A 13,494-nucleotide genomic window follows, 5' to 3' on the forward strand; every position below is an offset into this window, starting at 1 on the left:
TCGCACGCAAGCTCATGGACACGGTCTTTGCTTGCACGCGAATGGAGCACGCGCGATGCAAAACGAACTTCTAATACTATGTGTCGCAAACTTTATGAAGAATCACTCCGATAAACGTCCCCCATAACGATAAAACAGTGCTAGATGAAGATGATTACTAAAAAATATGATGATTTTGCTTAAAAACGACCTAGGTTTGCAAACTAACAAAATTAAGTGTTTAGTTACATTTCGTCGTTATCTTCATAGTATTTAAATGTACTTAAATTGCTTTTTTGCAGTTTCTCAGCTCTGGCCTTTAAATTTTTCTTTCGAATATTCAAATATCTTATGCCTTCTATAAAATACACAGTAACGGATCCATCGCCTTTCTTTATGTTTACTTTTTCTAAACGACACTAGAAGCATTAATTTTCGTTCGTTTCCATATCACAGTGTACGCTATTGTTTATATATGGTTATAAATGTTGCAAATATTTAAGTTCTACGTTCTTCGAACAGGATTTGAGAAAGAAAGTAACGTAATATTTTGTGCGAAAAAGGTTTGGATTTTCGTTGGAAGAAGGGAAATTGAAAACCCGATGCAAGAAGGTCGTACAGAGACGGTCGATGGGAAAAGAGAGAGAAAAAGAGAGGACGGGTGTAGCAGATAAAGAGTTCGAAAGAGTTGGTCGTTTATCTGTAAAGGCCGGCATCCGCCGGATCAGCCTCAGATACCGAAACCACCCACACTTTCCTTCTGGTCCACGCGCTTAGGCTAAGTTCCAAGAGCTGTTGACTTCCAGGGATTGTGATTTCCACCACGCGTCAATGGTCACGTGATTTATCGCTATGTAACTTCTACGCATTATAATTATTAAATACTTATCCATTAACCCCTTCAAATATTTTAACGTATTACACTATTAAATTTTTACAAATATTTTTCAAATTCGCGTCGCTCTTTTTCACATATAAAAAAAACCTCTAACAGTTATTCGTACGATTCGTTCAACGTGAAACATAATTCGATTATATAATTTAGATTTTTTAGAACGAATCACGGATAAATCGATTTGAGATTAATTAAAAAAAAAACAGTGTAGTTGAACTTTTAGCCCCTCGTGTATTTGCATATTTCTTTTTACTATTTCTATATCGTATACTTTCAAAGTTTGAACAACGAAGGTATTGAATAAACAAAATAAATATAAAATATTTAGGTAAGGGTTCCTTGGTACAGTATGGAATACGAGAGTCAAGTTTTTAGGCTAAACTGAGCAGACTAAGCGCATCGGAGTAGAGGACCAAGTTGATAGTTCTTATTGCAGGGCACCTAGTAATAAGTAACTAACTGAAGTGCAGTTTTTGAGTATGCGTGTAAAGGGACGATGTACAGGGCGATCCATGTAACGAGTCATACAAGCTGTTTCTAAAGATATCCACGAAGGAAGTAAGCGACCTTGTTCATTTATTAAAACACTATGAAGTATCTCGAAACCTTCGAACAAAGATAAACTACTGTTCTCAATTATTAAACGTGCGAATAACAGATTCGTTCGAACGTAGACTTCGGAGCACGAGTATGCTGGTGACTTACAATTTTTGGAAAATAACAGATAGATAGAGCGAAATTATCAGTTGAGCAAATACGCATTGATTTACGGCGAAGAGAAGACTGTTTCTCCCGACAATCGAGTCGCGCAAATTAAGAATTCACGGTAGATAATAATATCATCTAGCATAAGTAACTGTAAACACCTGTTTGCAGTACTGGATTGATTGTCAGATTTCTCTGTATTCGAATATTCGATAAATTTGGATACTCTTCGAACACACTACGAACATTTGCAGTGTATCCGGGTTGAATTTTATAAACACAGTTCGGAAAAACAAATTCTAACAAGTTTTGTGCTTTAGTACGAGGCTTCGGAGCATAGCTTGATTCGATTTCGAAAGATTAGGCGGAATCGTCTTGGATTACCGAGTCACCAAGACGAAGGGGAAACCTTAGGATCAAAGTCCCGGTCGTGCTACGACTTATCTGCATAGCGTTCCTCTTCCGGAAGTCGAACGTTAGATTAGGTGTAAATTTTTGTCCCCGAGATCGAGCATACATTACCAGCCGCTCGTGCTCGCAGAAAATCCAAACAGATGTATTATTTTAATCCACGCGACGCTGCTGCACGCGATTTCGGATTAAACATAGTTTTCAGACACGATGTATTTATTCGCATTTAAGGGAATATTCCGGTCTAGACGTTTCCTGATCTCGTGAAAATTGAATAAGAATAAATTATTGGGCACGAATCGCTAGCAGTATTTCCTAGATACACGTTTATTTATTATTGAATTAATTATGGATAATCTTTATAAATTTTCTGTCTCGCTAAATCTGATTTTAGAATTCGATCGAATCATGACTAGGTACCTGATAGTTTTATTGAAATAACAATTTTCTTACCAAAATATTTAAAATATTTAAATACCATATTTGGAAACAGATTTGGAAATTTAATAAGAACTACATCGTCTTGCACAGAAATCTGGTTAAATTATTAAACGAAGGGTAGAAAAAGATTACTGTCGATAAATCTAAAATGGCGGTGAGAATTTCCGGTGAATGCTTCGGGGAGGCTTTCGCAAATCTTGTGGGTAATTATCGTCCAAAAGGGAGAATCGAAGACGCGGAACGAAATTATTCGGTAAAGATTTTTCGTCTCTTTTCACGCCAACCCCGTGCACGACTAAAGAACCCATTATCACGACAGCACGAAGAGGGTGATCTCGCAGTGTCGAAAAATATGTTCTAACTTTTTATCTTGTATCTGCACCGCTGACTTGGCAATGGGTGCAGAAACCAGTCCGTTAATTTATCGAGCGAGGCCTTCGTTAACCGTGCGAAGTATATTTAAAGGGAATTCCCCGTCACATAACAGCTTAATTCAACGTCGAGCAACTAAATTTCTAAAACAATGTTCCTCGCGATGAGAATCTATTTATTTCTTTATTGAATCTTTGAAAGTATTCTTTTTCATACAGAAGACTTTCGTTATATAATGTTTTTTATTAAATGTAAATAGTAGCCAAAATTCATTATAAATATAATGAAAACGAAACGATACCTATTTAGTTATTTTAAAGATTATGCCTATCGTTGAAAAATAATTACGAATGCGAGGAACTGTTCGTTTAATGATCTGAAAATGTAACGGTCCTCGCGAAACGAAAGAAATCTATCAAGGGAAGCCGTGGTCTCGCTTCTTCAAGGGTTGTCCTTCGGATGAATCTTATCTTGCAGCGAGAACTGTCAAAGAGGAACCGTCCTGACGCTTCCGTCGTGCTTCCTTCACAGCGTAAACGGGGAGATAACCAGACGACCGATAGGGCCTGCACCAGAAATGAGAAATGTCTTTGCGGTTGTGGAGATTAAAGATTTCGCGGACGAGTGGTTGACACTTTTCTTCTCGTTCTCTCTTTTTAAATGTACCAAAGTCGAGGCAGAGACCTTCGTCCAAAGGTTCGTTAACAGCGTGATTTACAATACAAGATACCAATATTAATACACGTAACTATTAATCAGCAGTTTTTTTATATTCGTTCCTCGAGATTCAGTAGAACGATTATCCCTAACAGGAAGACGAAGTTAAAATATGCAATAATCAATCTTTCGGATAATGGATCCACGTAAACCAAAATTACGATGATGGAATAAAAGAATGGGAAACAAAAGGGATACATGAATTAGATTATTAGATGAAGCTAATTATAAATATCTTCTAAAAAGAGTACGTGTTATTTTAAAATTAGACGAAGATGTTATAAATGTACAAAATTTGTAAAAACATTTTAACACGACATAAAACTTTTTTGAAACAAGAGATATGAGAAGTACTGTAACGTATCGAATAAAAATCGAAACTAATTTCCCCATATTTGGAACATTTTTGAAGACCTCAAACGTTGAATCGAGGAACGTAGGAGGGTTAAAATGGTTTGGTAACGATGAAATAAATAGTTTGAAGCGTTCAACGCTGGCGAAAGAAATAGCAGAGTATACAGAGCGGGGTTAGGCGAGGGATCTTTGCGCATCAAGGAACGTCGCTAATAAACAGACCGCATAATACGGTCTCCTGTGGCCAAATCTGCGGAGTAAAAGCCTACCTTGAACCAGCTGATCCCGGTACAGAGACGACGCCAGGACGGGGCACCTTAATGAAAACTATACGTCTCTGGATTAAGGTGGCCACTGGTCAGCCTTCGGGCTCACTACGTACGACCTGTCTTATGCAACCTGGGGGTCGATCCTATGGTGACCAGCGTATTAGATGGAAGTTTAGGGCATTAATACCTAATATCGCGCCACCGGCAGTAAATCCTTTGTTGGTCATCTTCCTAGGAGACTTAGCACCTTACATCACCAGGCATCGATAACGTCCTTTAACAGTTTATGATATAACGTGTAAATTGTTTGACGCGTCAACGAAGAATGGAAATTATTACAGCGCTTCTAATTATTCGAAAACCTATCCACCGTTCAGTTTGGAACATTTGGAGTAATTTTATTTAACGCTATTCGTGCTTTTCCCTATATCGGAATAATATATATTAAATGGGCCAACCGAATACTCGGAATAACGTGTCGGGCACAACGCGTAACACAGATTTAAAGTTTATATTTCATTTGTATGTACGGGCGCAATGTAGAGGACTGTTATTATACTCCACTAGAATTGTCGTCGTGTAATAACGCGTTGCCTCTCTATCGCGTGAATTTTACATCAGTTTTCGAAATTTATATTCGTTGAATATTTATGCACGAATTAATAATGCACAAAGTAAATAACTTTCCTTAGTGAATTTTATAGATATTTTTGGGTCCCCCCTATTATCGTCATTATTCAATCGTCACGAGGTATTTAATACATTTGTAATTTATATAAACGCGAATAGTAAGTGTGATTAAGAATAAAAAAAAAAGTATTTCTTCCGTCTAAAATTAATTTTAATAAGGCGAGTTGTCAGTGCGCGGCTGAGAACGTTCGATATCAACGCGTTCCACACAGAAGCACGATGTAAGCTGCAAAGGCACGTGTACCCCGTACAAACACGAAACGCACGATTTACAGAGAGATTTAAACCATCAGATAGCGTTTCTTCTTCGATTGGCGGACGCGGAGATTTTTCGCTAATAAGTATTTCGCCCGTTCCACGAAGAGAATCGGCGAAACCAAGTTTATACCCTCCTTTCCCTTCTTTCGTTGCTTCCTCTCGTTCTCCATTTCCTCGGTTTCGCAGAAGTCTGGGATTATGACCTGGAGTGGGATAGACTCCGGGACTTAAGTCAGGGTTACACAAGGATCGCAGCTATTGTGCCATCGCCCGGCTCTTATTGTCTCGGGATAGACGAGTGGATCTGCATATGCTTAGCACGGGAGTTAGACTTCTCTCGACGATCTTCAGCTCCGCGAATCATCTGGACCCTCGAATTCAAATCCCGAAACGCGAAAGCGCACGCCTATTGTCAGTCGAATTCTGTAAAGCCGGAACTAGCTTGATTCTTCGAGTGGTCTTAGGATACGCAACGCCATCTTGTTTTGCCCTTTGTATCCAGTTTCGTCGACGTTGCCTGCCGCGATCTAAATAAATACCGAGATCTACCGACGATTTCACGCACCGAATAAACTTCGTAAATTATTAATTACTAAAATTCTTTAAAATAGACTGAGGCACCAACGACAATGTATTTCAAATCTGTTAAAATATTTTCGGAAGCGTCAGGAGGCAATTACTAAATGGAACTTGTGGCTATCTCGTGCATACTTTTGTTACAGGAAAGAATCTACCTGTGCATTGTGTAGTCGAAACGATTCACAACATCGTAGAGAGTCATGTGAGCAACTCCCGTGAGAATTGGCGGAGACCTCAAGTAGAAACGGATTCGTACGTTATCATCCCCGTGGCCATGCCTTTCCAAGTAAATATATTTCATTTTTAAATCAAATTTATTGTTCCGTCTTAAATTTTACTTCGATAAATTTCTATTTTTATCGAAAAAAATTAATTATTTCGTATCTTTCGGTCGCGAGAAGATTATTAATATTTGAATACCGAACAACGTTTGTTTTTTCGTAGGATTTAGTGGGCGAAGCATTGGTGCGTCTTGGTTATTCGAGCGATCTGATACCAAGCGCCAGAGGAAGCATCGTGATACGAAACTGGAAACCTTTACCGATGGAGAAGGTCGCGGAAGGGCCCTTGTTAACAGTGGGCGACATTTTGGCTGAACTGACGTCGGTCGCGACTTTGAAGATCGAGGTGTACAGATCGAGACCGCCCCCACCTAGTCCAGCAGCCGAAGTTAGAAACAAATTGTTAAGACTGCTACTACTGCACAGTCACGCGCTTTTGGTATCAGCTGGTTGCCCCCTAGACGAGGTAAGTTTCATTAGCACTTTTCTAGAGCATGGCATTTCGTTGACGAGTTGTAAATTCATCCGGCAATCTGGCGTATCGTGCGATGACACGAATACACTATCTCTGCTACAATTTAATGTAGCTGAGCGGCGTTGACACTAGGTTACCTCGATTCGATGAAACTAGAACTGAATTTTGTCACCATTCGTCGAAGAGTAAATATTGGGTCCACAAATTAACTATAGAAAATGGCAGTTTGCGTCTATATAGCCGACGATGGTTTTCTTGACTTCTTAACAGTTTTATTTTTAAATACTTTAATAGTTTGAACGTTTAATTTTATTATTTTTTTGAAACATTCTATCTAACCATCGACAGCTTTCGTCTCCGAAATATTTATATAAACAGCCAACGTTATTTTCGTCTGCTTCTTTTATTGGCGCATGGTCAACAAAATGAAGTTTAATGGTCTTTTAATTGTTTTACACCGTACCACTTGTTCCACGGTCGAATGTGTCACAATGTGGCGTAGAACAAAGAATAGTTCGATATATATTTTATTTGACAGTACGATTGTGTTTCGAACTTCTAAAGATTTTTCATCCGATTAAACTGACCAAACAAATGATTCTACAAAATGGGTACATCGACAGAGAATCGATATTTAAAACGAAGATTAAGATCGAGTAACCTGTTAAAGCGAGAAGTTTAAGGATGATTTGGGATCAAGCAGAGGAAAGGACTCCCGCTGTAAGACCTCTTAAAAATGTATAAAATGTAAATCTAACCAGAGAGTGTTTGTCGTCGGGGCACCTAATCTCATTAAGAAGTCCTCCCGCTGGCGCTTGTTCCACCTTTGAAAACCACTGTGGTAATCTTTGGTAGACTCTTGCTCGCAAGTCGCTGATCTTCGTCTTAAATAAATGTTTTCTCGGTTTCGAGTCACCGCGATGACGTTTTCTCGCCCTCCTTTTTACGGTTTAGGATATTCTTCGATAATTAAAACATTATTGTTAACAACGACGCGGTCCACGGTGAACAAAAAGTTGGTTTTGGGGTGGCTGATAACAAAATTGAAAGAAAAAGCAATTATTCAAAAAGCGTATACATGCATTGGAGGTTCTAATAGAGAGTTCAGTAAGTTTTTGGTGAAATGATTGGCAATGAAATACATTTTGTATTTTCTCTGCAACGCGAAGAATTGATTTCGATTTATTTCACAACAACCGATGTATCTGATGATTAATGGACGAAAGTATTCATACGATAGCTTTACTTATTTTATTTTCTCGATCGATCCTCTGATTTTTCCCCTATATTTTATTTTTGTCAAGAGCGTTCGCGAGAAGGCAAAATTCGAGAACTACCGTCACGAAAAAGTATTCCGCCGAAACCCAGTTCAGAACGATCCGCGAAATCGTTGAAAATTTTTTGTGATTGTCAGTCGTCAAGAAGTGGAGATGATCCAGAAGGAAGATCCGTTCGGGTTTCGTTTCTCGAAAGATTTAAGCATCATCGTACGGTTTCCATACGAGGGCATCGTCAGGCGTGCCCTTTCGACGGCAATGAAGATCTCATAGCGTATGATAGGATTACCCTTTACTCAACCAAATTCGCAGCCTTCATCAAAAGCCCCCTCGATATCGGAAGAAGGAGAAGGGCGAGAGGGTGTTCCACCCCCACTACGGGCGGGCATTATCTAAGTGCACTCTCTTTGAAGATTCTGCTATACTTGCCCATCCCCGAACTTTAATGCCGCTCGCGGTGGTCTATGATTACCAATTTTCCCTGACAGACGTTTCCTGCTCGAGTTTCGGCCCGTCGGCTAATGGCGAACGGCTGTGATGAAGAACCGCCGGCTCGTGTACGTGAGACTTAATCTGTCGATCATTCGACGAAGACTGCCGTTCCTACCAGCCAACGGTACACATCGGGCGGATTTACCAAGTCTCGACGAATTTACACGATTACCACTCTTTTTGCCTCTCCACACAGTGTACTGCCCTTCTAACTTTTGTAATGGGGACAATTCCATCAGGTTCCATCTAATTTCAATCGCGTTCGGAATTTTTCTGTTCTAAAGTAACATCACGCATTTACCAAAAGTAAATGTACTAGAGAAATTTAATTTTTATTTGTAATTTGAGTTTGCATTTGAAATAAGTAACTAATTATTTATATTCGTGAGAACTAAATCGCCTGAAAACACTCTATGTTTCCCTTTCTTCGAGACAAACGTCTCAATACTACATTTGAGTTACATTTTCTAATTTTTATTCTTGAGACACGATGTACTCCAAAACAAATACAAGATAGAACACTCGTTAATGACCACACAATTATGACATTAAACTCCATAAAAAAAAAAAATAAATTGCGCTAAATAATTTAGAGAAGCCACTAAACTGCAGAATTACCCTCGTCATAAGTGCTACGAATGGCGTAAATTAAAAATTAAGCTTTCAAAGACCCAGTGACCTCGGAACAAGGTCAGAACCTCGAACTAATATTCTTCCTGTTTTTCCTAGTTCGCGTCTCGGGTCTCTAATCTGCTAAGAATCTCCTCGTTACGCAGAAGTCTGAGCTAGAACGTCGTGTCGACGACGCCGCGAAATTCATTGTAGCGTGTTTGATCAGCTCTCGCCACGACGATTGATTTACTGCTACCCCTCGGATGATCAGCTGATGCCTGCTACGTCATCGGGAAATAATAAATAGGCGTAAATCAGGCCACGAATTACAGCGCGATGTCGTCAGATAAGCCGGGATGGGCCGTTTCTTTCTTTCTCGTTTCGTCCTCGTCTTTTCGACGGTGTTTACATGTTTATCAACCGATTTCTGAAATCTCGTGGCCCTGTCAGCCGCCTAGCGTCTCGCGCGGCTGACTGAATGATTAAGTGCCCGGGTTGTAAAATTCGCCGGATGAGAATTTAAACGGTTGACAGGCCTGGCGGATAACAATTGTTCTGCGTCGTTTCTGGCGCTACCACGGTGCCACGGATACGCGACGGATTACCGCGTTATTAAAGTGGCGACGAGCAGCTTGATCCTCGCGGGCGGAGATGTTTGTACTTGTAAATCATCGTCCAGATAAGGCACGCGTTTCTTAAACCACGTACTATTTCCTACGAGTCTAAACTTTTCCGTAATCTGAGTGCTTTAATGCCTCGGAGACGAACGTATCGCAACGATATCTTAATGCTCGTCCCACCGCGTTATTATACGAAACAAGAATTCCGATTATATCGAGCGTTTCGTTATTCGTGGCACGATCCGTCACGGAGGGCTGGATTCCTCGTGAAAATATCAATCGAAAATATAAATAAACTTTGCTCGTAGGGTGCTCCGTTTTTTGAACAATTGTATTTGAAAATTTGTCGAATACGATTTAGCTGGACACGTCTACTAGTTACAATATTTACTCGAACATTTGTCTACTGGTTTGGATACAAGATGTTTCTTAAAAATTATGAGAAACGTGGATAACGAGATTGAGAATTTTGAGAACTTCGTCACTATATTATAACTATGTTCGTGAAACGAAGGAGGTTTACCGAGGTCTGTTATACTATTTACACTGATTAGAGATACAAAGTCAAGAACATAATTAAGCTATATAATCCCACTTTTTTTTCGAGGAAACACCTAGTATTTGAGAAGATTCTAGCGAAGACTGTTAACGATACACTACTTTGTGACTTTTAGATCTTTCAAATTTATTCTAGTACTGTGGACGAGTAAACTCACACTTAACAAGATTTTCTTTGTATTTTTGTTCCAGCTGTTGACCGGCAATCATTTCCATAAGAAAAATCAATTTTTTTTTTGACGTACATCTTTCACACTCCATTTGCCAAGAAACTATTGATTATATTGATGTATAAAAATTTGTAGATATTTCTCACTAGTCATTAAGTATCTGTGACATTTTTTAAAATAAACGATTCAGTATTTTTTTCTTTTATTTTATGCGTATCTGCGATTTACTTATGAGATCTGTTGTATATTCCTTTAGATGTTGTATACCTGACAATAACACATTTTTAACACGCTCTAATGACCGTGACATTAGGGGCCAGAAATTTATTTCTAAACGACTGGAAAATATATAATCTACACTTTGTTACTCAGTTTTGTAAATTCGTTGAAATTCATGAAGTCTCTTTAAATGTATTTCCTTTAACTTTGAGAATTAATTTTTTTTAGGATAAAGAAGCCTTTGTTGCGATGCAAATTTATAGGACTAAATCTTTGTTCGTTGTTATAAATAGCATTCAGTTTGTTACCTAGCCTAATTCTCGACCTTATTATCGATATAATTACACGATGTATGTCCTTCTCCAATCCTAATCGATGAACATATCGTGGAACTAAGGGCTAAGGATGATGAATCACACCGACGCTCGTTGCAGAATAATTCACTTGGTACTCAAGCGCAATGTATTGTTTCCGTTTCAGATGACATTGTTATCTCTATGTAGAGGTGGAAACGAGTTGTCGGAGGAGACCAAGCGGAACTTCGAGTCGTGGTTGCAGCAGCAACAGTTGGGTTTGGGCCTGAACCCGATCGTGCCTTCCTCGAATCACCACCATCATCATCACACGCAGAGTCCTCAACCGGAGGGGGGTAGCACGATCGGGCCTGCAGGCAGCGCCATTGGCCCTCCGCATCCGGCGTTGCTCCAATACTCGCATAAAACTAGGATGAGGACGAGTTTCGATCCCGAACTGGAGCTACCGCGTCTTCAACGGTGGTTCGGGGAAAATCAACACCCGTCGCGGCAACAGATACAACACTACGTTTCGGAATTGAACGCGTTGGAGTCCCGCCGGGGCAGGAAACCCTTGGACGTCAACAATGTCGTCTACTGGTTCAAAAACGCCAGAGCCGCTCAAAAGAGGGCTGAGAACAGGGGCGTCAACGGCTACAGCCCTCCTGGGCTCAGTCCCAGAGGCGCTAGCATCGTCAGCGAGGATTGCACGGACGAGGAAGAGGATTCCAGACATCAGGTATGCATGGAAACATCGACCAGTGGTGATCGTTACCAATGTTCTGCTGAGAAACAAAGGTTTTACACCTGATGTACTTCCTAGAATGTAGTACTTTTGCTACTCTAGCCACTCTTATTCTGTTATTCAAACTAAACTGATTGTTCTATTGATTCTCTGACTGTTATGCCACCCATAAATTAATTCTGAAGTTGAGACGTTGATGGGAATAAATTTGGGTAGCCTACAAGAATAAGCACCAAAACGAATCTTGGATTATGTAGATTACGATGGTCTAAACGCGTTAATTTGGAAATTTTTTAATTTGTATTTCAGTCTACCTCTCCCTCGCCCTGCCCGCCCGGAAGTCCACCGGTTGGACCATTGTCCTTGACGACTAGACCAGAGGATCAGCAACCACCGCCGTCTACGCCATCGTCGGTGAAGCAAGAGGACGCTAGAGTATCCTCTGGTTCAGAGGACGAGGAGGCCAGACCGACCGGTCCACTGCCTCCTGGATTCTCTTTGGTACCCAGTCCGATGTTCGGTCACGGAATTATGTATATGTCACCTTACTTGCCGCCACGCGGGCCTGCCGGTTGTTCCACCAGCATGCTAGACGAGAGGAGGAAGAGAAACCGGACATTCATCGATCCGGTGACGGAAGTGCCGAGGCTCGAGGCTTGGTTCACCAACAATACTCACCCCAGTCACGCGGTAAGTTGAACGCTCAAACTTTTAACTATCGACGCGTTAATTTGCCACTGTCGCGTATTAATATCAGCCGTATGGCAATATGAGTAATTTGTAACGCGTTCGATGGAAAATATTGCGTGCGTCGAAAACCTTTACTTCACACCGATTTTACCTGGTTCAATTTTGCTACGTAATTTATTTCCTTTTAGTAATCGAACGATTTATCGTCGTAGATAATAATTCGTTCGCTTTAATTTTGTAGTTTTCTATGATTTGTACGCTGCAACGAAAAACTGTTCACTTTCCGGAATTAAAATTTCAATATTACACGATGCAATCATATTTCGCCTTTGGAAAAATAAATATTCCGACACGAAGCCCAAACAGGAATTTCCGTGTTAATCAATTTCAATTATTCTCTATTATAACAGAGGTCGCAAAGCTACAATTACCCTTTTTTATACGATTGATAGCAAATATCGTTCACGTACTGTATCTTCAATTGTGAAATTTAATAAAAGCACGCGAAAATAGAGTGGATATAAAATTTATAAAAATATTTCAAAAGCTTTGAACTATATTTTTAATGTAAATATACGCGAAATATATGGAAAGTGTGTGCAAAGTAACTTGGAAAGTAAATTGCAAAATATGGTATACATAGAAAGAGTTAAGTTGCTTAGAAGATTCTGTCTGCTTAATTCACAGCTAATTCTGAAATATACAGAGGAGCTGAATCGGATGCCGTACCGACAGAAGTTTCCTCGATTGGAGCCAAAAAACGTGCAATTCTGGTTCAAGAATCGCCGGGCCAAGTGCAAGCGCTTGAAAATGGCGCTCTTCGAGGGCGAATCGCCGCAACCGCATCCATATCATGCAGACTAGCTCGTTCCCTCAAGTAACGTAAATTAGAAGCAACCATGAAGCCAGAATGCATTACGACCATGTACCGCAACACAAATGGAGAACGAAGGAGAAGAAGTAAACATCGTTAATCGACCTGTTATACCTTAATATCGTTGACTTGTAACCACGCTCGTGGGTTGCAGTTTTATTGTAATTATTGCATAACGATTAATATAATTATTATGGACCTCGATGAATGTACATATGAGAATAACGTCGAATAAAAACTATATGTCACGACTCACAGTGCCTCTATTACCTTTCCTTCCTATTTCTTATATGCCCATCTTTGTGTTTCTTTTGTTAATTATTTTCTTCCTTCGTGAAAAATTAAATAAGTTTTCATTGGAACCTTTTTTACTTTCGAATCTATAACGAAGAAAAGTTCTGTAATTAAGAGAAATTTTGAACAAAGATTATGTAAAGGAAATTACGTTTTTAAACTCCCTGATCAAGCTTGAAATATTTAAAGAAGAATATCCTTTCAATGTGCGTATTCACATAGTT

General features: G+C 39.7%; 1 protein-coding gene across 1 annotated transcript in view; it reads left to right on the top strand.

Annotated features, from left to right (window-relative positions):
• The window catches only part of Dve (SATB1_N and homeodomain domain-containing protein dve), a 52,409-nt gene extending 39,178 nt beyond the window's left edge, over nucleotides 1–13,231 (top strand). Inside the window, exons 3-7 of the mRNA XM_076775363.1 lie at nucleotides 5,814–5,956; nucleotides 6,115–6,417; nucleotides 10,855–11,406; nucleotides 11,722–12,102; nucleotides 12,790–13,231. Coding sequence (XP_076631478.1) covers nucleotides 5,814–5,956; nucleotides 6,115–6,417; nucleotides 10,855–11,406; nucleotides 11,722–12,102; nucleotides 12,790–12,966 — 1,556 coding nt within the window. The 3' untranslated portion in view covers nucleotides 12,967–13,231. The remainder of the gene's footprint in view (nucleotides 1–5,813; nucleotides 5,957–6,114; nucleotides 6,418–10,854; nucleotides 11,407–11,721; nucleotides 12,103–12,789) is intronic.
• Nucleotides 13,232–13,494: the final 263 nt, after the last annotated feature.

This window comes from Colletes latitarsis, chromosome 2, assembly GCF_051014445.1.
Source record: "Colletes latitarsis isolate SP2378_abdomen chromosome 2, iyColLati1, whole genome shotgun sequence".
In the NCBI taxonomy this organism is placed as follows: domain Eukaryota; kingdom Metazoa; phylum Arthropoda; class Insecta; order Hymenoptera; family Colletidae; genus Colletes; species Colletes latitarsis.